At 39.8% G+C, this 25,388-nt stretch overlaps 1 protein-coding gene across 1 annotated transcript in view; it reads right to left on the reverse strand.

The window, feature by feature from the left end:
- LOC136486993 (mannose/glucose-specific lectin-like) overlaps positions 1-23,442 on the reverse strand; it is a 49,702-nt gene extending 26,260 nt beyond the window's left edge. The window contains exons 1-6 of the mRNA XM_066484096.1: positions 23,306-23,442; positions 16,468-16,670; positions 11,797-12,052; positions 10,611-10,833; positions 10,361-10,487; positions 10,044-10,277 (exon numbers count right to left, since the gene is read on the reverse strand). Coding sequence (XP_066340193.1) covers positions 10,044-10,277; positions 10,361-10,487; positions 10,611-10,833; positions 11,797-12,052; positions 16,468-16,626 — 999 coding nt within the window. The 5' untranslated portion in view covers positions 16,627-16,670; positions 23,306-23,442. The remainder of the gene's footprint in view (positions 1-10,043; positions 10,278-10,360; positions 10,488-10,610; positions 10,834-11,796; positions 12,053-16,467; positions 16,671-23,305) is intronic.
- Positions 23,443-25,388: the final 1,946 nt, after the last annotated feature.

The raw sequence follows: 25,388 nt of genomic DNA on the forward strand, positions 1-25,388 counted from the left end.
ACCGAGGAGCCCCCGGCCGCCCCCGCCGCCGCACGCGCGCCACGCCGCCGCCGATTTCGCCTTCCCGGCCACCCCCGACGCCGCCTTCCTCCTAGGAGGGCACCCCAACGCCCGCCCACCTCGCCGGAGTAGCCCCGACGCCGCGCCCCTCAAGGAGGAGCCCCTGGCTTCCCCCGACGCCGCGCGCACGCCACGCCGCCGCCGATTTCGCTTTCCCGGGCCACCCCGGCCCGACGCCGCGCCTTCTTCCTCACTGGAGGGCATCCCGACGCCCACCCACACCTCGCCGGAGTAGCCCCGACGACGCCGCGCCCGGCCAGGAGCCCCCGTGCTTCGATCCAGCGCCGCTGTCCACCACCGCCCGTCGCCAACACTCCATTATTTCTAAACCACCGGTATATATATATTATATTTATTATATTTATTATATTTATGAATTATATTGACGTAATGTGTATTAATGTATATATGTATGAAATTATATATGTATGAAATTATATATCAAGATGTTTTTAGAGAAGCAACGTGACAGGAAATGTATACTCTTCCCCTGCAACTTCAGGTAAGTGTTCATAATGTCGACGATCATGTATCCATATATATATGTTCACTGTACCTGTTAGCTAATTAATGAGTGTTAATAGACATGACAGTGAACAATGGATATTGATGGAACTCGATCTGGAGAAAGGTCTTCTAGGCATCTGGGACTCGATGAGAAAAGTGCAAAAAGAGTTCCAAGAGATGATAGATATTATTCAGAGGTAATTGCAGTCTCACTAGCAAAACTATTCCAGTCTCTCTGCATGCAAATTAATGGTCCAAATATTTTTTATGTTATTTGGTAGTTGTTGGAAAAAGGTCTGTCAGGAACACCATATAAAACGCAAAGTGCCACGAAAAGTAGTGCTATACAAAGTAAGTACTATATACCTACCTTAGTTCAATTTCCCTATGCTCGGATGATGACGAATCTTTTTCTCGTAAAGTGGGTTCTGCTGCAGCCCCAGGGGACCAATCTCTGTGGATACTATGTTTGCGAGTTCATGAGAGTGTGCTCAAAAAGAACTAGTCTAGAGCAAAAAAGGGTAAGTGTACACACATATATATATTCTTCATACATATATTTATATATATATATATATATTCGTGATAGATACAATTTATTTATCATTATTCTTGATACATATATATATACTAATATACTTTTTCTTTATCTCATATCTCAAATTGAAGACTCGTTGGTTGAAGGAAAAAACCCTGGACACACACCATCTCAAAGCAATCCAAGAGACAATAGGTGGATTTCTAAATGATCAGGTCTTAACTCCCGGCGGCGAGTTTTACTATGACCCAAATATGTGATGATGAAAGCTAAATTTCATATTGATCCAAAGAACATGTGATGATGAAATGTACAATTAATGCAAACTTTACATGTGACGATGAAATATAATATTATGTTTTAGTTTACTTTTACTTGTGTTGCTTGCGTGCATTGATCGAGCGAAAACTTTACAGTACGCGTGCGTATATGTATATTACTTTGCAGCGAATAATGCGTATTCGAAAACCAAATTAAAACAAAAAAGAATCATCAATTGAAATAAGCAGGAAAAGAAAAAAAGACCCTTTAGTCCCGGTTGGTAATACCAACCGGGAATAAAGGGGCCAGCCCAGGCGCTGGCGTGGCTACCTTTTTAGTCCCGGTTGGTATCACCAACCGGGACTAAAGGTCCACTTCTATTCCCGGCTATTAACCCTTTATTCCCGAACTCCTATTCCCGGCTGCGTAACCGGGAATAAAGGGGGTTGGCAGCCGGGAATAGAAGCCCTTTTTTTTACTAGTGAAGGGTGGAACAAATGTCGCCTTGAGTTCGACAGGTATCATGTGGCAAAGGGATCAAGACTAGTGCATATATCAAGGTTTGGCCGATATGTTCTTTGTGTGTAGCAGGATTCAATATGTACTGCTAGGTGCCGCTATTGATTAATAAATCAAAAATGGTTTTTGATTATGGCTGTCTTCACATGAACCTAATGAGTCACACACTTAAGGGGTTGGAACAGTTGCCTAGATGATTGACTCTAGTGCAAGTGGGAGATTGTTAGTCATGTGCCCAAGAGGCAATCATACCTGTTATAGATTGGATCCATAAGTGGGTTAAAACATAATCCATTAGTATACTACGTACTAATGGGCTTTTAATAAGAGACGGCTTTAAAACCCATGAGTGGAGGTGGAACATGCAACATTAATTAGTACCATATCGCTAGTTGATGTTGAGATAGATAGGGAGTTCTGCTCCCTATATAAATGTACCAACACCCCATGTGAAAGATAACTCTTGGTCCTTTCAAGTCTAAGCCTAAGCCCCCTTTCTCTCCCTTTCGGCCAGCCGCGCGCCAGGTGCTAGCACACCAGCACCTGTTGTTCCATCTCCGCATGTGTGGATACTGTGGAGATGCTATTGTTCTTGCTGTGGTGTTGATTGGCGACGAACATTAGGCGGGCGGATGTGTTGCTGCTGCAGGTATGCGAGGACGTACGACTACTTCCACTAGAGCGACGCGCATGACATTGGGCTTCTCCAACTCTTCTTCCGCTACGCTGCATGTCTAGTGGTAACGATCCATGGTCCTCTACTCGCATGTTGTTATTTTGGTTGAACGTGGTAGATCTGCTTGTGTAGCATACCGGTTTCCCTACAATGATATGTGTACTATTCACTAGTTTATTAGTACTAGCACTGTGTTGCATATTATGAAACCTAGTTATCAAAGCCGCATCATGATCCACCATCATTATATTAAGTTGTTATGTCGTAACAACAGAAGATGCATATTACTTATGTGTAGTGTTACCTTGGGTTGAGCGGTATTCGAAGGAGAAACTAGATTGACTACCTTGAACTTCTTTCCGTGCCACCCCTCGCTGATCTAGCAAACAACTCACAAGAGTGGCTTGTAGGTTAGCAGATTCTTCTCCTCCACCAGCTTGCGGAGATCCTTTAGGAGTTGAACAATCGTCATAGGATAGACGATGTTGTCAGGGTTGAACAGATCTTTGGGATCGTCCTCCTTCTTGCCACGGTCTTTGAACATGCTGGCAGTGGATTGATGTTTGGTCCCAGCAGAGTCACCAAAAAGGGTGTTGGCGCCGATTCGAATCACACACCAGCAAGGGCTAGCACGCCTGAGGATGCAAATAGCGAGGACGCCCAAGATCAGGAAGACCGACTAGCTGAATGATAGAGCTGATTCAATGCGTGTTCTTCTCCCGGAAATATTCAGAACACCTCCCGGGAAGACTCCTCAGGGAGGAGCATGTCCAGGTTTAACCTAGGGTCAGTAAGGCCACCTAGAACACTTCCGAATACCGTCTCTTGACGAGCCGAACATTAGTGGTTGGAAAAGTTAGGGTAAAGGAAAAAGAGTAATAGATGTGTTTTTAATCAATTGAGAATTGGATTGCTCAATCCGCCGTGATACTCTAATATATATAGATGGGATGATCTTATCCTAGTAGGAAACATCTCCAAAAAAGAATATACAAGTTTCCCATGCAAAAGAAGTGTCTGAGACTGAGTTGGACTCCAACCGGTCTCGGACCAGGCAAACCAGCTTGGCCGGATCCTGAAACCGGCCAAGCAGGTTTTCACCGAGCTAGGCCTCCCTGACGGTGAATAGGAAAACCAGCCTGGTTGGTTCTGAAAACCGGCCAGGCTAATTTTGACTGACTGTGCCCAAAACGTGATGATCCGAACATGCTTCTTGATCGTCTTCATACCAGGACTTTAGCAGTGGAATCCATTTCACTAGTCCACACTTTTTTTACTATCAACAGTCTGATAAATAAACAGGGACATGGTCGTCCCATTCGACCTCGATCATCCCTAAACAAAACATGCTTTCAGTCTTAGAAATCACATTTGCTTGTATTTATTTGTATTAAAATCACATCGCTTCCAATTTGGCACGTAGACCATGTGGCAGCGAGGGTAGATTAGCTCAGTATGACTTGTGATAGTTACTGTATCAGGTGATTTTTTACCCATACTTGATAACAAACCATTATATCTTGCAAAATATTTGATTATTTGTTGAAATGCATCTATTCTCACTGCTACAGAATTGATTTGTAGCAACAAGTCCTTTTTTTGTAGGGGCGGCTCCATCAGCAGCCGCCCCTACAGTGGTCGTGCCTAGGACCCGCTGGGCCAGCTGCCCCTACAAATCAAATAGTAGGGGCGACTGGTGATACGAGCCGCCCTTACAAATGGATTGATTCGTAGGGGCAGCTCATTCACCAACCGCCCCTACTGTTCGATTTGTAGGGTGGCTCAATCACCAGCCGCCCCTAGTACAAAGGGCCGACGCCCCCCTTCTTCCTCCTCGGGCCGGTTACTGTAGCCCAAGAGAGGAAGGAAGGGGGGCCTTGGGCACCTCCCAAAAATTGCTCTTTCAAGAGGGAGGTTTTGATCTCATTTCCTTTGATGGAGAGGTTGTAGAAGGTAAGAAAACGATATTCCAAACAATTTTTGGAAGTTTTAATGGTTGGTTAGTGAGTAATTAGGGTTTTGCTTTTCTCTCTCTTCTATGGTGCTTGAGCCATTTATGAAGCAAATTAGACCAAAGTTTTGAAGGTTCTATGGTAAATTAGTTAGTGGAATAAGATTACACCCTTATTTAGTCGGTCTTGCTTGATTTGAGTGGTTTATTAGTTAGTTTAATTGATGTGTCATGTAGATCTAGATCTAGAGCTAGGGTTTGATTTTTTACTATTAATTACATTTTTGTATGAAGGATAGTGTGTAAAATATTAATTGTTGCTAATTATTGTCTTTGAAATTATTTGTTATTGTAACCAAGATATTAAAGTGGAGAATTAAATATATATTTTTAATTAGGTCAATAAATGTTCTCTAGAATGGATTTTTGGAAACTGCTAGTTATATATCTATGAATAATTAGTCCTTTATTTTTTTCTTTGATAGCTATCGTATAAGATGGAGTACAAGCATTCTTGGATGTATGGTGCATTAAGGTACAAGCCAGGTTTCCGGGATGAAGTGGATAAATTTCTTGAAGCCGCAGAGAACCATGCAAAGACGTTGAAAGAGAATAAAGATTCAATTATTTGTCCGTATAGAGATTGCAAGAATCATAAAGCATTCAAAGATGTGACGATCATCAGATCACACTTGACTATACGAGGATTTGTTAAGGACTACACAGTGTGGTGAAACGGTTGTTGACGACGTTGATCCAAAAGAAGATGACGCCGAAACCCTAGGTTACCTGGACCAATATGTAGCAGAGCTTGGTGCAGAAATGGCTAATGAGTACCTTGAGCAAGGTGGCGATGCTGGTGGTTGGGATGGTAACACCGAAGGTGGTGCCAATAATGATGACGGAGCATGTGTCGGTGATGAAGACGACGATGATGATTTGGAGGACATGCTTCGGTCCCTTGGACCAGAGATTTTACTAAAGAGCCCGAAAGGTCTAGAAAATTTGGAAAGGGTGAAAAAAGCATCGAAGGAGACTGTGTATGGTGTTGAAAAGGGTTGTCCGAAACACTGGACAGTGCTATGATTTGTGCTTGAGCTACTCATCCTAAAGGCTAAGTACGGCTGATCAGGCTGTAGTTTCAATGATCTATTGCGTCTCCTGTCGTGGTTGCTGCCACAGCCAAACTCAGTTCCTGCCAACACATACCAAGCAAAGAAGGTTATAAATCCATTGACAATGAGGGTTGAAAACATCCATGCATGCCCCAACCACTGTATCCTTTTTCGTGGCGATACGTTCAAGTCACTAGATAAATGTCCCAGGTGTGGGCCAGTCGGTACAAGAACAACGACCTTTACGATGGGGAAGAAGCCTCCATGAGGAAGAAGAGGAAGAAGGGTGGGAAAAAGGTGGTACAAGATACTCAACCCCCATAGGAAACTCCATTAGGCAATGATGCAAAGCAGAGAAGAATTCCCGCCTTGGTCATGTGGTACCTGCCAGTGGTCGATCGCTTGAGGCGTATCTTCCTAAACCCTAAGGAAGTTACACTCATGACATGGTAGAATGATGAGCGCAAGGTGAGTGATGATGTGATTACACACACGGCTGATGGTACTCAGTGGGAATGCTTCGATGCGAAACACACAGAATTTAGCGGCGACCCAAGGAATGTACGGTTTGGCTTGAGCACTGATGGAATGAATGCGTTCAATGAGAGGACCAGTGACCATAGCACATGACCAGTGATCTTGACCATGTACAATATCCAAACGTGGCTGTGTCAAGAAGAGAAAGTACCTTCTCCTCACTATTCTCATTCAAGGTCCGAAACAACCTGGTATTGACATAGATGTGTTCCTCGAGCCTTTGATGCAAGAAATGGAGAGGCTATGGAGGCATGGGGAGCCGATGTACGATGCATTCAGAAAGGAGGACTTCATATGTAGAGTCATGATCTTTGTTACTACCAATGATTACCCCGCGCTGTTTGCTTTGTCTGGACAGATTAAAGGGAAGACGGGATGCTTAGTATGCTTGGATGGTACTGCATGGGTGTACCTGGATGCATCCAAAAAGACAATCTACCTAAGGTACCGACGCTTCTTAAAGACAACTCACAAATACCGCAGCAAGATGTACTTCAGATATTATGACAACAGGCCGGATATTGAACCCCCTCTAGAGAGACGAAAAACGGGCAACACGTGTTCGAAATGGTGAAAAACATACGTGTCGTCCTCAGAAAGAAGAATCCGGATGGGACAAAGAAAGATAGAAGCACACCTCCTATTGCCAGTGTATCTTTTAAGAAACAGTCAATCTTCTTTCAGTATCTGCCTTATTGGCCGGACTTGGAGGTCCCCCATGCCATTGATGCTATGCACGTGCAGAAGAATGTCTTTGAGAGTCTCATTGCTACCTTGATGGACACAGGCAAGACAAAGGATGGTCCAAAATCATGGAAAGACATGGTGCAACTAAATGTGAAGAGAGAGCTTCACCCGGTACCTGAGGGTAATGGAAAATACACTCTGCCTGTGGCTAGCTTGAACTTGACCCCGAAAGAGAGGAGGGTGATGTGCACTTTCTTAAGGGGGGTCAAAGTTCCGACTGGGTTTTCAGCAAACGTGAAGAGGCTAGTGTCGATGAAGGACCTATCAGTAAAAAACTTCAAGGCTCACGATTGTCATGTGATGCTGATAGTGTTCCTACCTATTGCAATCAGGGCTATAAAGCCAGAGTTTTTGAAAATGGCTTTCACCTGCATGTGCTACTTCTTTCCGACGATCTCACAGAAGACGATTGGTAAAAAAGAGCTGAGTGACCTACATGATTTTGTGGTGGAGACCCAAAACCAGCTTGAGATGTGTTTACCTCTTGCTTTTTTGATATAATGCCACATCTCATGATTCACATGGTTCATCAGATAGAGATGCTGGGCCCTAGCTACTTACATGAAATGTGGTCATATGAGTGGTCCATGTTGGTTCTTAACCGATACGTGCATAATCGAGCATACTCAGAGGGCTCCATGATAGAGGGCTACAGTAGTGAAGAAGTCGTCGAGTGCTGTCAAGAATACCTAAAAGGGTAGAAAGGGATTGGTAAACCTGATTCTCGTCACAAGGGTAGGCTGGCTAGGAAGGGCACCAGGGGGCGAAAAGTGTTCATCGATGAGGATTACAAAGCAGTGAGTCAAGCGCATTACAGTGTCATGTAGAGTACAAAACTGATGGAACCGTACATTGATGAACACTTGGCTACCATTAGGGAGGAGAGTAATGGTTGCACAAACAAATGGGTCATGAAACAGCACAAGCAATGATTCACTACATGGTTGAAGGACCAAAACATACCGATTGGAGAAACCATAGATGATATTACCATCAGTAGGTTGGCGAAGGGGCCATCGAGACAAGTCACAACTTGGCAAGCTTACGACATCAATGGGTACACGTACTATACCCACGCAAAGGATAGTACATGTGTGAACTAAAACATCGGTGTCCGAATAGAATTTCTCGATGGATTGGGCGAAAGATCACATTCTTTGGCTTCATTGATGACATATGGGAACTTGACTATAGAATGAATATACGAATGGCCCTGTTTCGATGCCGTTGGATCAAACAACACCAAGTCAACGAGATCGGGTTGACAGTCATGGACCTCGACAATCTAGGCTACCAAGATGACCCTTGGGTGCTCGCTTCACATGTCGCACAAGTTTTCTATTTACCCGACCCGCAAACTAACCTCCCTCCAAAGAAAAAGACAAAGCACATGGTTGCCTCTGGGAAACAACACATTATTGGAGTTGATGGCGTGGACGATGTTGAAGAGTACAACAACTACACTAAAATGCAGCTATTCGCAGACTTTTCTAAGAAGATCGAAGCTGTGGAAAAGAACCTGCCCAAAGATGGAGTGGATGATGTTTGTGTAAGTGTGTGAGACTACATTTATGTATATGTGTGAGACTATATTTATGTATGTATGTGAGACTATATTTATGTATGTGCGTGAGACTACATTGATGAGTTCTACAACTTGTATGTTAATAAATCTCTCACATAGTTTATGAAACTATATGTGAGATATGTTGATTTATGAACAGTGTTTACTAATACTTTGTCAAATGAAGAAATGACCAAAATAAAAGTTGTAGATCTTGATGAGTTCTACAACTTTTATGTTCATGACTTTTACAGCTGAAATTATTTAGTGTTTCAAAATCTTGTTTGAAGTTGCTATTTATTGAAATTCAAATTTTGAATTGTTCAAATTTAGTCACATGAAAAGATGACCAAAATAAAAGTTGTACATCTTGATGAGTTCTACAACTTTTATGTTCAAGATTTTTTCAGTTAAAATCATATGCACTTTCAATATGTTGTTTCAAGTTTCCATATTTGTGAAATTCAAATTTTCAATTTTCAAAAAAAGTCAGATGACAAGATGATCAAAATAAATTGATAGAGCATGATTTTTGAATTTTTTTGAAAAATATCATCACATTTGGTGTTAGTATGAGGAGGAAAAACTAGTTACAAGTTTTAGCCAAGGATTAAAAAGAAAAATCACACTTGTTCATGGCACCTGTGATGAACAAGTGTGATTTCTCTTTTTAATCTCTGGCTAGAATTTGTAACTAGTTTTTCTCCCTCATTTTGTGATGCCTTTATGCACTTCTCTTTTTGTGATGCCTTGATGCTCCAAGTTCATGATCAAATGATGATTGACATGTTTATGAGGCCTCTACTTTTACTCGTTTTGTGATCTTTTTATGGCTCGATGATAAAAAAGGGTGTAGTGATATTAGTCTATTATTTATTCTCTCAGTCCCTAAATACAAGTATTTGAAGCTTTCAAATTCATCACTAAGTATGAAACATTTGAAGGATGAAATTGCTCAACACTACAAATAATTAACTAAACATATCATTCAATGCATCCATTAGCAGAACACATTGCCTACAATTATGGCAATATGTGGCTATGCCCAAACCAACAAATGATTAATTAAGCCAACCATTTATATTGCATTGATTAACCAAAAATAAAACTACAATTATACCAATCGAGCATGGTTATAGCTGTTTAGTTAGTGCATTATGGATTTTTTTTCTCTTCTAGCTTAAATTGTCCCGAAATTGCTAGATGTGTGTATATTTAGGGACGAATGGAGCGTACAAATGTGCACTTTTTATATGTGTAATGACATGTTGTTGGCTTGAAATTAAAGATACGTAAGTATATGAAATATGTAATATTTGTACGAAATGTGGCAATTGAATGATGTAGGGGATGGACATTGTTTGTATAAAATGTGGCTTAATTTGTAAATGTTGATTTATATATATGGATTAATATGCAAAGATGTATGGAATAAGCTTACAGAGACGGTTCCATACATAAAAAATGTATATTGTGGAATTTAAACGGCTCACACAAAATATGCCTATGTTGCTATCTTACATATAGTGAAAATGTCTAATATATTATCCCGATAAGTATGTACATACCTGACAGGCATTTGGAGTAGGCCCAGCGACCAATTTGACCCTTGCTTCTGTTTCCTCCAGTGTAAGTAGGATATCCTCTGTCGTTGGCCTATCCTTTGGTTCAGGCCGTGTGCACCTCTGTAATATCTCGAAGCACGCTTTTATTTGCTCTTTGTAGCCTATTTCCAATAATTGGGTCTGCTGCCTCATTTGTGATGAATCCTTTTCCAGCCTAATCATCCAGCTCTCTAGTACCTGGCTAACAATGTATCTCCTTATTATTACAAGAAATACATATACACACACAAAATCTTATATATATTTCTTCTTCAACATACATCTTGATCAGTGGTATCTGCCGAGTTACGTCCCTTCACCATGTGTCTGATTATCACACCCAAGCTATATATGTCTGACTTGATTGTGATCACTCCATCATCTAAGTACTCAGGTGCCATGTAACCCCTGCATGCTTGAACACTGATAATGTCACGGCTGACAACGGAGAAAAAACATTTTGATATCTTTGATTTAAAAAACGACCTGCAAGGATAATATCCCTAATTTTTTGGTATATACATAGCTCACCGTGTTCCGTGTCTTAGTTGTGTGATCGTGCGGCTTTTTTCATCCCCCAAGAGCCTTGACAAACCAAAATCTGCAATTTTAGGCACCATGCCATCGTCAAGCAATATATTGTCCGGTTTGAGATCTAAATGAATTACGTGCTTCTCGTGCAGATAGTGCAAGCCCAGACAAATTCCTTTTATTATTTGGTAACAAACACGCCATGGAAGCCCACATGGTCCAGCTGAAAAACATGAATATCACTCATTGTACGTCAACAATAATAATAAATAAAATAAATCCTCCAATCAACAATAGAAATAGTACATAAAAATGCATTCTATTAAAACTTCATATAGTATTTTGCTCTCTCTATTCCAAATTATAGTTTACTTTGACCAAAATCAGGCCTTCTGTAACTTTTACCAAGTTTTTAGAAAATATATATTAACATCTATAGGTTTCCAAATAAATGTACTATCATGACCTTTTTCTCATGTAGAATTTACTGAAACTAATTTCATGTTGTAGATGTATGTGCACTTTTCTTGGTCAAAATTAAATAGTTACATCATTTTCTTGTACACAGAGACGGGGAAATAGAATATTCATAATGGTGTATTCTATAATGTTGCATCATTTTGCAAAGTTTCTTATGCATGGAGAAGAAACATTCATAATAGTGCTTTCCCCTGTTCCAGTGTCTCATCGAACAAAGCCACTTGTTTGTGCAGTACGTAATGTAGACATAACCGATTGGTCAAGTGTCTTGTGAATAAAACCTCATTGCAGTGCGCTGTAAAACAAAATTTCCATTCGTTTTATACAATTTAACATCACAGTAGCTTTTGAATGTGTTCTACTAACTAATACAATTATGGTTTCTAAAGCTTATGCTGATGTATACTTCACACATATACTGCTCTAGTCTTACAAGCTTGACATTTTGAACAGAATATAATTAAACTTGTTGAACTTGATGATCAATAACTTTTAAGATATCTACTCTAAAAAGTAGTTACATGTGTGCATTTTTTCTTGGAAAGTGCAACCACAATCTCATAAATTCATTACATATTTCAAACACATGGAAGACCATGCTAAATCAAAAGTGCAACATATTTTGGACTCAATGGAGTACTAAGATTGGAAAGCCCATCCATTTCGAGTAACTGGATCACATGTTTAATTTATTCCACAATCATACCAGTAAGATGCTTGTGAAGGCTTCCATTACGCAAATACTCGAAGCAAAGCAACCTTTCTCGTTTTTCCGCAAAAATATTTTTCCCTTCTTGATGCACGACGACTTCCTGTGTTTCAGCACAGTACCCAACAAACAAGACTATATTGTGGTGCCTAATATTCATTAGACAATCAACCTCGCGATGAAATGGTTCGTCTTCGATTGCATGAGCTGAGTATAACTTCTTGACAGCAACAAGGCCATCTTCTAGCACTCCCTGTAAGTTTTGAACTACTCTCCTCAATCTTTTATATAATATTTCCACAAGCATGTATCTATTTAAGAGTAAAAATGTACAATGGCTAGAAAAAAGAAATAATCTATAAATTCTGATAGAATATTTGTTCATTTATTTTTGTGGATGCCCTGTGAGATTAAATCATAACTAATTATTTAAATAAACTAGACGTGAACCAACAATTCAAATAGGTATGCACAATTGCCAACATCTAGAGGTGATTAACAATTCAAATAGGTATGCACAATTGCCAACATCTAACTTAAGAAAAGACCTATAATGATGTACTCACCCTAGTTATAAATACTTGACATTTTGGACAAGATCTGGTCAAACATGTAAAGCAGCGACAAACCATAACTCTTATAAAATTCATATTTTGGAAACATGAAAGTCACATAGTTATATCTATCTTAAAATAATTTGAAGTTGTTGTAATTTGGTGTTTGACATAGTTATACATACTTATTTTCTACAGTTTAGCTTATATGAGGTGGAAAACAAGTATGTACATCTTACCAAAATCTGCTAGTATAAGTGCACCTGATTTCTACCTGCTAATTAATCAGGTTAACAGCTCGAACCGTGTGAAATAATCACTACAGTAAAAATAGTCTTCTTCCTCTCTGAGCTCTGCCAATGTTTAGACCGTGCTGCTATATGTCCGAAAAATAGTGAGCTCAAGGGAGGTGGATGTAGTTATCCAACTTTGGTGCCAGAAACATTTCAATCGCGGATCCAAGTTGCAATGTCTTAGCAAGCTAGGTGTCTCGATGATTTTGTAAATCAGCTAAAGTGCATTCAATTATGATGCATGGATAGGTTTTGGTTAGATGGAGGATAGATCTATACTATATGGACCTAGAGCTTCAATTTTATGATCAGACGTTTCAAAATTGGTAGAGAAGTATGTGGCTGTACATATATCTTGCTAGTTGGCCTCGAAACAAATTTAGTTAATTTCACTAATATTTTAAGGTGTGAACACAATGTTTTCAAATTCCAAGGTCTGCCTTTTTACTTGGGTCACACATTTAAATCGAGCTATATATTATCTGAAAGGAGTACCTAAATATCATAATGTGCCATATCAAATAATTTTTAGTGAATTTCGTTAAAATTTCATTGTATGAATGTGATGTTTAGTTGCAGGTGCTCGGTTTTAACATGGGTCCGCACATATATCTAGACTCCCTTATTTGCATCAATTAGCTTTGTCAAATTTGCTAAATTTTTAGATGTGAACACTAGATTTTAAATCCAAGATCTAGTTTTTGACATGGAACCACATGTAGATATACTGATTCTGTTGTTATTAGATCATCATTGATTGTCTTGGTCTTAAAAGGATTGGATTATACATTAGTCATTTTCCACTGAGTTTATAATGGATTACGAATTGAACATTCTTCTCCTTACATGTCATCATCAACTGGTATTTTGTATTCATAGTTGGAACAAAATCCGGTTTTGGCTCTACGTCTAATGAATTTCGTAAAGTGGGTCACTTGTGTAGCCCTACAATGTGTTTCATGAGGTCATTATCGCTGATTTACACTATGAGTTCCAAGATCGATATCAAGCCCCTCCCCCCTCGATGGCATCGTTCTATTCAACCACCTCATAGTTGCCCCTATATATCATTTGAATTATATTGTTTCCTTAAGCAGTATTCAGCTCAGTAGCCATAGTGGCCAATCTCAATGGGTGGATATTTTGTTGATTCTAATAACATCTCCAAGAGTTTCCAAAACCCAATTCCAATCTTATTTTTTTTGGCAAGATTGAAAAAAAAAACTCTCCCACAATTCGTCATCTGAACTCCCAATATTTCTACACTTGGCAAAATTGATCCAATTGCACAAATATATACGTGTCTATATCCAAACGGCTGATCTAGAGGTGGGAGGATGCAGCAAAGAAGGATAGGGTTCACAATGCAAATGTACAAGAGAAATAAAGTATGCAAATGTAGAAGAGAAAGAAAGTATAGAAGTGGCTGGGATGATTTGAAAATAGTCCGGGATTTCGGATACAAAATTGCCTTATAGCTTTTAGAAGCGAGATGTTGGAAATGGTTGGAGTAAGACAACAAATATGCTCCCTACTTTTTTTAGTAACTTGGAAAACTCATTGGTTTACCCATTTTTTTGGGAACAACTGGAGATGTTGTAAGAGGGCCACATCATTTAGAGCTATTGCATTGATGAATGAAACCTCAGCTTCCAATGCATAGTTTTAGTTTTGTTTTATTGGCTAGTCGTAGAATTTAATGTGCCCAATGCTAGTGTGGAACAATTTCCTTGTTTTGAAAGTGTACATTGAGTGGCATCTAGATTAAACCACTCCTTCTGCATCTCTAATGAAAATGAAACCCTTCACTTAGAGGAAGAGTAGCAATGCTCAGAGGCATGCACTATAGGAAGGAAGACATTGAACAGTTCAAATCTTGAGCTTCTCTAGTGCAACTTTGAAGGGAACCATCCCTTAGCGTGTAGTAGGAGTGGATCCCAATTGTCTTCTAGCCTACACAATGCCCCTTTGAGTACATATGCTCATGCAAGGCTTTGTCATGGCAAGGCATGATTGCATCAACCACAACACTATCGAGTATTAGCAAAGGAACAAAGATGCAAATTGAGCGTAGCTTAGATGGTTAGGTTCCTTGTGGTGGAACCTATCTACCCAAGTTCATGCTCTCGACTTCACATGGGTGCTCACATTTTTCAAAATTTTATTTCAGGATTCAATTGTGCAATTCTTTCAGTGGTAGGCAACATTACTTGTGGTCAAACATGTCTAACCAAGTTTACGTTCTCGACACGGGTGCTCAAAAGTTTTCAAAATTGTAGTTATGATTTTGTTGATTATGTGACAAAATGACAAATGGGACTAACAACGTGTGCTAGTATATAAGGACTTAGTCTGACATATGCAAGTTGATATACTTGGGAGAGTGCACCTCAATGGAAGACCAAGTGTACGTGATGAAGACTCCAAAACATCAGCAAACAACCCATCATGAAGAAACAAAATTAAACAAAGAAACATAGACCATCAGAGCTTTGAACAGTAGCACCAGACTCAGATCAAGACCACCACATTAATTGTTCAGCATCACGAGGACCTGATGAAATGCTTCATTGGATGATCTTGTGATAAACTTGAGCCATTAGAATATTACTACTATAGCTTTGTTTTAAGGATTAGGAAAAAGGCATGCCAGGATCAATGGAAGGTTCAGTGATAGGAGAAACCATGCACCCTAGTTATTTGATGACTACAAAAGCACACCAAAGACATAGTGGGAGGCACCGAAAGGTCTAGTTCCCATTGAGAATTTTCTTTGGACCATGATGTGATGTGTACTAGGGCACAACAACTAGTTGAGTGCAACCCATCGGATGTTCTAGTGATGGCCATTTACAACCACTGGAAGATCTAGTGATCGCATAATGTGTGAAATTGTGTGCAACAACTAGTTGTGTACTTGAGGCTATTATACATATGGATTTAGCTCATTCTGAATTGTTGTAGTGGGATTATATGTAGACACACATATTTGTGGTCTCTATCCTCAAAAGTGTTCAAGAGAAGGTTAAGTCTTTAGTGCTAATGATTAGTTCCCGGTTTGGACTAGTTAGCGCATTTTTTTAGGTATTACCATAGTGGTAGGCTTGGTTTGCATATCTCTTCGCTTGTTATGCTTGCGTGCACCAAATGTTGTAATTTGTAATCTGGGGCTTGCACGTCTTCTACTCTTGTGAGGCCCTCAAATATCATTTGTTGTGTGGTTGCCGTTGTGTGAGAATGAGAGGCCCTTGGTTTTGGCCAAAACCTCTACTGAGTGAAGAATATAGAGAGTCTTTCGGATGAGGCAATGTGAATACCCACCTATGTATAGCAAAGCCCTTCGGCTATTTGCATGGAGTTACTCGACTGAGAGCTTGGCTCTATAAGGGCTTCCTTACTAGGGACTCCAACAAGAATTAGGGAAAAGGGCGACCTTTTTAATACATTTGTAAAAAGCTGCCATGCAGGAGTTTGCATTTTCCATAACTCTTTATATACCCATTGTATTCTTTGACCTGGCTGTATTGATTGCTTTACTTTCTTATAATAGTTAATAGGATTGGAATCTATGCTACAAAACTTTTGTGTGATAGAGATATCATCATAACCAGAAACCTAGTGCACATCTAGATTGACTTATGTAGGTGTTTATATGTGCAAAGTTGGCCTAGTTTTAACAGACCCTAATCCACCCCTTCTAAGGGTTTCATAATCTGTTGGAAAAGTGTTCTCATTACTGAATAAATATGTAGTGAAATACTTTTTATATTTTATTTGGTTTTGAAATGCTTTCGTGACTATAAAGAAAAAGTCCCACATACCTTGTATACTTCCCCATATCCGCCACAACCAATAAGGTTGTCCTTGGAGAAGTTGTTTGTGATGGTTTCCAAGAAATGTTGCTTAAGACTCAATGGCTCTCCTATTTTATCACATAGCATGTACTCGAGAGTGCGATATGTATCATCTTGAGTGGCCATTTCTTTTCTGTTGTACTTTCTAGAAGATCAAATATGTTTCCCTACTACACAAAATAAACAAGATGGAAGTTAACCTTATAGTACAACAGGGGGTATATATGGAGAATATTTTGAAAAATCAATCCACTATAATAGACAATAAGTAACATCACATCATATTACTAAATCTTTGTTAAGAAACATTAGGTGAAACATGAGCTATTCACCTCTAGATTCCTATTTGCAGAGCTATTCAAAGGATATTCCTTTTGTATACCTCTCGTGTTTCTAATAGACTCCAATTTTTTATCTCTAGACTCCAATAGATTATAAAAAAATTCCTTGTGTGAAAAAATCATGATAAAGCTATTATATATTACATTAGATGTATGCCCGTTGCACTAGGACCATGAATTTTTGGACTCTACCTTAGTAATTGGATGCAGACGCGTGAGCTCCGAGGACTTCGTATTGGACGTGGACATGTGGATCCGGTTTTCATATTGGAAATGGGTAGCACACGGATGCGTGAGCCCCGAGTGGAGGATGATTCATGTTGGACGCGGATACGTGAGCAAGATCAAGATTTGGTATCACTGAGTAGATGATGATGTTACAGTCTTTTTGGTGTATAGATATAGATTTAGAGAGTAATGTAGCCTCTCAAAAGGGAGGGCGAGAAGGGTGGTTTTTGGAGGGTGGAAAAGATAGAGTGGTGTAGAGAGTCTATTGGAGCATGTTTTTTTATTTGTTTTCTAAATTTACAATAAAGAGCGAGAAGGATGTTTCTTAAATTCATGTGAAAACTACCATGCATTGTATTTCGTGGTAGAGGACCTCTTGGAGATGCTCTAAAGTAGCGGGAATATCATTTCCAAATCCGTATGATAGGCAACATGAACACAATTATAATTTTCCTAATTGAAGACTTATGTTTTCAAAAATGAGTTAAGTAGAGAAAAGTCTGATTAAAGACTCCAAAGAAGCTTCCATGTTAGTCATTACAAGATGTGCTTGGAAAAATAAATCGTGGAAATTCTAAAAAGGTCAGAAACTTAACATTGACTCTATTTGACTTATTTTGTCTTCTAAAAGAACACCTATATCTATGAGCCGGACCAAAGGACCTTTATATAAAATTAAAAATGATTATTATAATAAGTATGAGAAACAAAATATGTGTTACAAAACTAGCTTAGGCATGCATAAACATCGACACATATTAAGCCTCAACAACCCTGAGGGCGCGAGGTCCTCTTGCCCAAAATATATAAGGTACACTGGTGAGGATTTTCACAACCATCATTTGAATTGAGGAAATAGCAAAAATGAAAAAAAAATAAAGTGGATTAGCGCCACGCCAGACTAGATCTTGCTTGTCCCTATCCATGTGCAATAATATCCTTTTTTTTATTAATATGCAGTAGCATGATTAGAGCAAGAGAGTCAATTACTTGTCTATAAGACAAGCCAGATCAGCAAAATTAGAGCCAATTCTTACGATAACTTGTCTCTTGATATTCTCTAGCAACCATATTAATATTTTTTTTATTTTATTTCTTCCTACCTTCTCTCGTCCATCTCAGCCACACGAGCTGATATGCTCGGTGTCACGCCCATTTCTATACTTGCTCTTATTGTAAAAGTAAAGTTTGTTCAAAATCATCTCTAAGAATTGTTAAAAATAGGATACTAGGTACGGCCACTTTTTGCCAAGCAGAAACAGTATTGTAAGTTTTGGTTTTGAGCTGATTTGATATTTATAGTAGAATCTTACTATTACTAATTAGAGGTCCAACAGAGCCTCCACGTTAATCCTCACCAGATGCACTAGAAAAAAAAGATATATACTAAAAATTCTCACATTAATCAGAAACATCTAACCACTAAATCAAAGACTCTAGCCATCCATCACCATTGGATCTGTTTTCTAGATAATTACCCACATATGCCATTATAGATAAAAATCACTTTTTAGGAGAAAAAAACATTGACGGTTCGTAGAAAATCTTGATCGATAGTACTAACATTTACAGTTAGTTAGTATAAAATATTGGACGAGTCCTATTATTCACGTCGCATGGTAATACATTATTAAAATATCATATCTGCAATACTGACGTTCGTAGTTAGTTAACAAAAACAATATATTAATAAAGCAAAATTTATTAATATATTAGATGAGTTGGATCTTATTAATCACGTCACTTGGCAATAAATTATTAAAATATCATATGTGCACTAACAACGTTCATAGTTAGTCAATAGAATATCTTTATTAATAAAACAAAATATATGTATTAATTAAATATCAGATGAGTCCTACTAATCGTATTCACTTGGTAATGTATTAATAGATTATTATATACTTCCTCCGTCCCAAAATAAAAGCATATTCCATTTTCAAGAGTCAAACTTTTTTAAATTTGACGAGACGTAAAGAAAATAATAGTGACATTTGTATCTCCAAAAAATTTTATTATAAAATTACATTCTATGTTGAATCTAATAACACTTATTATTCTTCATGAATACTAATATATTTTTATAAATATTTGACCAAACTCTAAATAATTTGAGTCCTTAGGAAATGAGATGTATGTTTACTTTGGGACGAAGAGAATATGTAGGACCCACCAAGTCCGCAATTAGTTAATCTATTAATAGAAATCTAATGGAAGTTTAATATATTGTTAGAATATGAGAGACAAACAAACAAAATTTTGCATGTGCGGTCGGATTGTTTTATTATATATAAATAAAGAGGAGGCAATTTTCGTCAACGACTCGCAAACTGAAATTAACTTTCAAAATTTACATTTGAATTATGCACCTCTGCCATTAGAACTATAATTCAAGATAACCCATAAATTTATATCTAAATTACCCACATATGTCACTAACAGAGATAATATAAAATAAAACTTTTTATTATCTAAATTATTCACCTTGACTATTATAAAAATAAATAAATATATCTCTAAATCTACATGTACATACTAAAATTATTAAATAAACATGACTCTAAATCTACGTGTAAATAATAACATAAGTTATTACGATAAATAAATTAATAACCATTGTTATTTAAATAAGTGTATTATATATTGATTAAAGGATTGTGACCTAAGAATAGTGAATAATATTTAATTGTTTTATACAATAAATGTAACATCTTGATGGTTGTTGTCCAAGCTGTAATGACTTTTTATGCCATTGTAGTAGCTAGAGTGTAGCTTAAAATCTATACTATTTTTCCAAAAATAGATATGTACTAACACATTGAATCCTCGATCTTGAAGAATCAACGAATTCATCAGGAGGACATGCTCTTAATAAACATGAACCAACATCTCACAAAAATCTAAAAAAAAACCCTACCACGGCCAAAAAAATACTCTCACATCCTTTTCTAGGACGCAATTGATACATATCAAATAATTTCAAAGATGCAAGGAAAATGCACCAAGAGTTGAGAGCAATGACTTAACTACGTCGACAACAGCCATTCACAGCAGTGGTGATTCACAGAGCAAAAGATTAGAAACCAACAAATGACAAGCCAAACATAAATGGTATGAACTTTCAGATTAACCTAAAAAATTTCATCAGACAAATTAAAGAAATATTACAATTGATGAAAACAATTTAAGGTACGAACCAAAATATCCAAAACTCAATTATGGTATTAGTTTTAAATTTGTAGGTGAACTAACATTTTAATATTGTTATCTACATAGTTCCACAACTAAAGAGGGACGTCCAACACGTCCATGTACAGCACAAAGTCAATTATACAAGGACACAAAACAAACAAAGAAAAATAACCGACCATAGAATCAAACTATAATGTTACAACGTTAGTTGTGCCACGACGATCTCTTTGATTCATGCCAAATCAAATCTATACACGTGTGTTACTTTGGATTCAAATCAAAGTTAATTGTATGGAATAAGTATCTCAAGGATAGTCCATGCTGAGAGCATGGATTGATGGACTAGTACATTGAATTGAATATATAAAAAGTAGTTTAAGAAAGGGAAAATTGGCTACGTACCATTGAAAGATGTCAAGTTTAGCAAAGTACCATTAAAAGATTGCTTCTTTGCTATGTAGCACTGAAAGGTCCAAAGTTATTGGTTTCTACCACTTCCGTTAACTTCAATAAGGTTGCCGTTGTATCTCCACTTCTCGAGTCATCTTCTTCGAAGCCTTTTCACGAAGAACACGGGAAAACAGCCGGCGAGGATGGCGTCGAACTTGGGGCATACACGTGTGCATGGGGAGGGCCGCAGGCATGCTCGACACTCGTCGTTGCCAGCCCGGGCGGCGAAGACTGCCAGGGCAGCGGGGCCCGTCTCGGGTGCGGCGAGCGGCGGCGCTCGGGGAAAAGCCCCAATGCTAAGCAGGTGGACGTGATTGAGAGGTCAGGAGGGTGCGTGGGTGTGTGTGCTCACCGGAGAGTCGAATCGGCAGGGGAGTGGCGCAGTACGTTGAGCCGGACCTCGGCGACGTCGGTGGCGTTCCCTGCGGGCGGGCCCAAGTTTCCCATCCTCACCATGGCGGCGGCGAAGTCGGTTGCGAAGACCGTCATGTTGGCGGCGTACGCGCGAACGAGCGCAGCAGCCGTGGTGCCTGGTCCGAGCAGCCGTTGCCGTACAACGCCTGGTTTGAGCGCAGCAGCACGCGGCAGGCAAGCAGGTCCCGGAAGCAACACGCGGCACCGTCCACCTCGGCCCGCCGAGCTGCACGCCAACGTGGCACCGGGTCACGCTCGGCTTGCGCTGCGTGACGCATGCGGCCTTGAGCGGACACCGAGGCCGGTCGGTCAAGGCCGAGTGGCCATCATGGATGGCGGTGCTGCTCCAGGTGGGGAAAAGCAGGAGAGAGATGGAGAGGAAGAGAGAGAGGGATCAGAGGTCGTGGGGCTCCGTGCCCGGCGTGGGTGGCAATGGTGCAGGTGGGGCTGGGTCGTCAGCAAGGCAGCCTCGCTCCACGTCCAGGGTCCGAGGGAGAGGGAGATGACTTGGAGAGGGAAATGTTTCGAAGAAGATGACTTGAACGGAGAGACAACGGGAACGTTAGCGAAGTTAACGGAAGTGGTAGAAACCAATAACTTTGTGATCTTTCGGTGCTACATAGCAAAGAAGAAATCTTTTAATGGTACATAGCTAAACTTGACATCTTTGGTACATAGCCAATTTTCCCTTTAAGGCCTTGTTTAGATCGAAAGTTTTTTCAACCTGATGAATAGTACCACTTTCGTCTTATTTGGCAAATATTGTCCAATCGTGGACCAATTAGGCTCAAAAGATTCATCTCGTGATTTTCAACTAAACTGTGTAATTAGTTATTTTTTTTACCTACATTTAATACTCCATGCAAGCGTCCAAAAATTGATGTGATGGAGAGAGAGTGAAAAAACTTGGAATTTTGACGCGAACTAAACAAGGCCTAAGAAAATAAAATTCTCCTCGCTAGTGGTAGGCTAGTAGTCTATGAGTCTATTCCTTGTGGGCAGGGATGTCAACGGCAATAACTCCCCGTCGGTGGATGGACGGGAGAAAAAGGTGGCTGTGCTCATCCTTTGAATTTTATGAGTTTTGGGTATAGATTCCTTTCGAAAAACCTAACGTCGCTGTGGCAATTATCAAAAAAAAGAAAGAAAAAAATCGCTGTGGCCGTGGTTGTCCGTGAGTAATTAATTAAGCAAACAGCTTGACAGGTAGTACTAGTACACCGGCCACGCGCGTGAGCTCCACTTGGATAGTTGGGTCACCTGTTCTCCGTCCTAGTTCGTCTCTCTCTTTGCTTCATCGAGTGGATGAGGATTCAGATACAGGAAGAAGAGCACGCAGCCGCGGCCCTCTCCACACAAGTCCACTACCGCAGGAATCTTAACCAAACGCCTTGACCGAGGTGGTTCTTTTACATTGCCCGTCTAGGTTAAGCATTAACCGAGGTGATTGCTGGGCCGGCTGCCCTGCCACGAATAACCGAGGCGAGCAGACGACCCAATCACCTCGGAATCCATTTTGGAAACGCCTTGTAAAAGATTTTGTGCAGTAGTGATCGATGATATATATGATTGAGCCCTAATCCTGTCTGCGTGCACAGCTTGATGCTCTGTAGCTAGCTTAGCTAGCTCGGTTTCTCCAGTACTGTCTGCGATCGGCCGGCGAGCGCTGCCTTGCCATCAATTTGCTTCCTCCATCGTACCGCCGTACCGGCCAGCGATTATGGGATTCGAAGAAGGAGCGAGCGGGACGCCGGAGGGTCTCTCATATCTGATCCCATTCGGGCCTGTTCCCCGGTGCATGCCCTGTGTTAATTTGGTCATCCGATCCATGCGATGCGAGTGGCTGCAAGCTAGTCTCTATACCTAAGTGGTTATAATATAAGAACTTCAAAAGGAATCTTAACATTTTCTACGTGGAACTCAGTTGTATACACAATACGTTCCTCAACCATGCATGCATGCGCAAACATAAAACTATGCTGCAGAGTCATTCCGTAGGCATATATCTATGCACATGGATCGGAGGAGTTGTATACACAACAAAGTATAGAAATGATGACGACGACAAGGAACAAGCGATATCCTAAATAATTAATAATAAAGGACTTACTTAATTGGTGTGTGCTAGCTAAATTTAGAAACAAGATACGTATATATACTGTACAAGATAAAGGACTCACCGGCTGGGCAGGGAACCGGAGGATTTGCACGTCGTCCGAGGGATCGATCGGAGGGGACGGAGGAAGCACACCAGGGGCATGCAGGAAACCCGGAGTAAAGATGGCGAAGGCGACGACGACGACGACGATAACGCAGGCGGCCGAACCTGCACGTCCTTAAATCGCGTAGAGAAACGCGTTGCGGCACCTACTCCTTCCGTCCACAAAAAAACGCAAACCTGCACACCACGTCGTGAGCGGAGGGAGTACTCATATTATTGGGTCAACGTTCAATGGCTATGGGCGGTCCTCGTATAGAGGCCGGGGGGCCTACGAGGCTCGAGGCTACGACGACGAGACGAGAGGCAAATGAACGGTGTAGCTAGCTAGTGCAGACGTTTCCATTCATGCATGACGCATGTGCAGTCACAGTCGCACCTCCTGGCCCGACGTGCAAGTTCCAGGCAGTTCAACTGTTCAAGCATATGTATGCGTCGATCTTGAATGGAGAAGGTAAGTCTCAATAGGAGTTTGACGATAGTTTTATGGACGTTAAATTTGTAATATAGTGTAAACAAAGAGAGATGATAAAAGTTTTAGAAAATAAATTTAGTCTCATGGGAATAAAACTCGTTTGCATGGTTTCTAACACACGAGAGTCTTCTAAGAACAGACTTATGAAACCCCACCGAGACTGGCCTAATACGAGGACCGGATGAGTAGTTGTTGGTCTTTTTCTTTTTTTTTCAAAAAAGGAATTCATATATATAGTTTTTCTAGAAAGACACTCAATAGAGTGTCTCAACAATAGCTCGTACAAAATTACAACTTGACACAGAATGACCTCTAAACACTACTACAGAATGGACCTGTTGTCCCGGGCGGTAACAGCCTTTAGTCCCGGTTACCGCGCCGGGACAACGATCCCGGGACTAAAGGTGGAACCTTCAGTCCCGGGTCATCGAGCCGGGATTAAAGAGGGACCTTTAGTCCCGGTTGGTAACACCAACCGGGACTAAAGGCCCTCCAGCCGAGCGAACCTGGCGCACCCTTTAGTCCCGGTTGGGGTTACCAACCGGGACTAATGGTTCACCCTTTAGTCCCGGTTGGTAACCCCAACCGGGACTAAAGGTTCCTTTTCTTTTTCTTTTTTTTTTGTTTAATTTGTTTTCAGTTCAGTTACACGTATTTGTTTAATATATAATATGTTTTTATGTACGTATTCTACGTTGCTAATATAAATACACGCATGCATATAATTACATCTAATTCTCATCTTGAGCATTATTATATTCGAATAAAGTATGAAACTATATATATTATAGATATATATATATATGTATATATACAACACTTTCATAATCTTGTTCTCGAAAATAACGATATCAATAAACATTTAATTTACATCATTTATTCCTTAAGATCAAAGTAGAACTCGCCGTTGGGATTTAGCACTTTTTCTAGAAGATATCCTGCTATTGACTCTTGAACTGCTTTCAGATGGTCTTTTTGCATGACCCTTCGTTTCAACCATTCAGTCTTGCATTTGAAATAAAAGGAAAAGTATTAATACACATATATGTATATATATTCATTTAAAAATAAATAAAAATTGATATATACGTACTCTGAGGACATCTTCAGGAGTTCTTTTTATGTGCGCAGTGATAAATTCACAAACGTAGTATCCACACAAGTTATTACCTGGTTCCTGCCGCAAACACCACTGTACGAGAAGAAGATTATTCTCATCATCTCACACGTAAATTGAAGTACGATATAGTAATTAAACACGTGGGGAAGTGTATATAGTACAACTTACTGGTATTTCAACTACATTAAGTGGTGCCTTGCAATCCTTGCGATGTTGCCGAATAAACTCTTTCCAAACCCTGTGCGACCAATAATGTACGATCGTTAATAAATTATGGCAAAGTCTATTCAATAATAGTTGTGCGCGAGAGATTGAAATTACCCCTGGATAATGTCTATCATATCTTGGTATAGTGCCCGTTCTTTTCTCAACGAGTCAAAGATTAGTAACCGACTTGAGTTTAACTCAATGACAATGAGTATCCAGTGAAAACTGCATTGGTTTATACAC

Source organism: Miscanthus floridulus, chromosome 10 (genome assembly GCF_019320115.1).
Source record: "Miscanthus floridulus cultivar M001 chromosome 10, ASM1932011v1, whole genome shotgun sequence".
Taxonomy (NCBI): Eukaryota; Viridiplantae; Streptophyta; class Magnoliopsida; order Poales; family Poaceae; genus Miscanthus; species Miscanthus floridulus.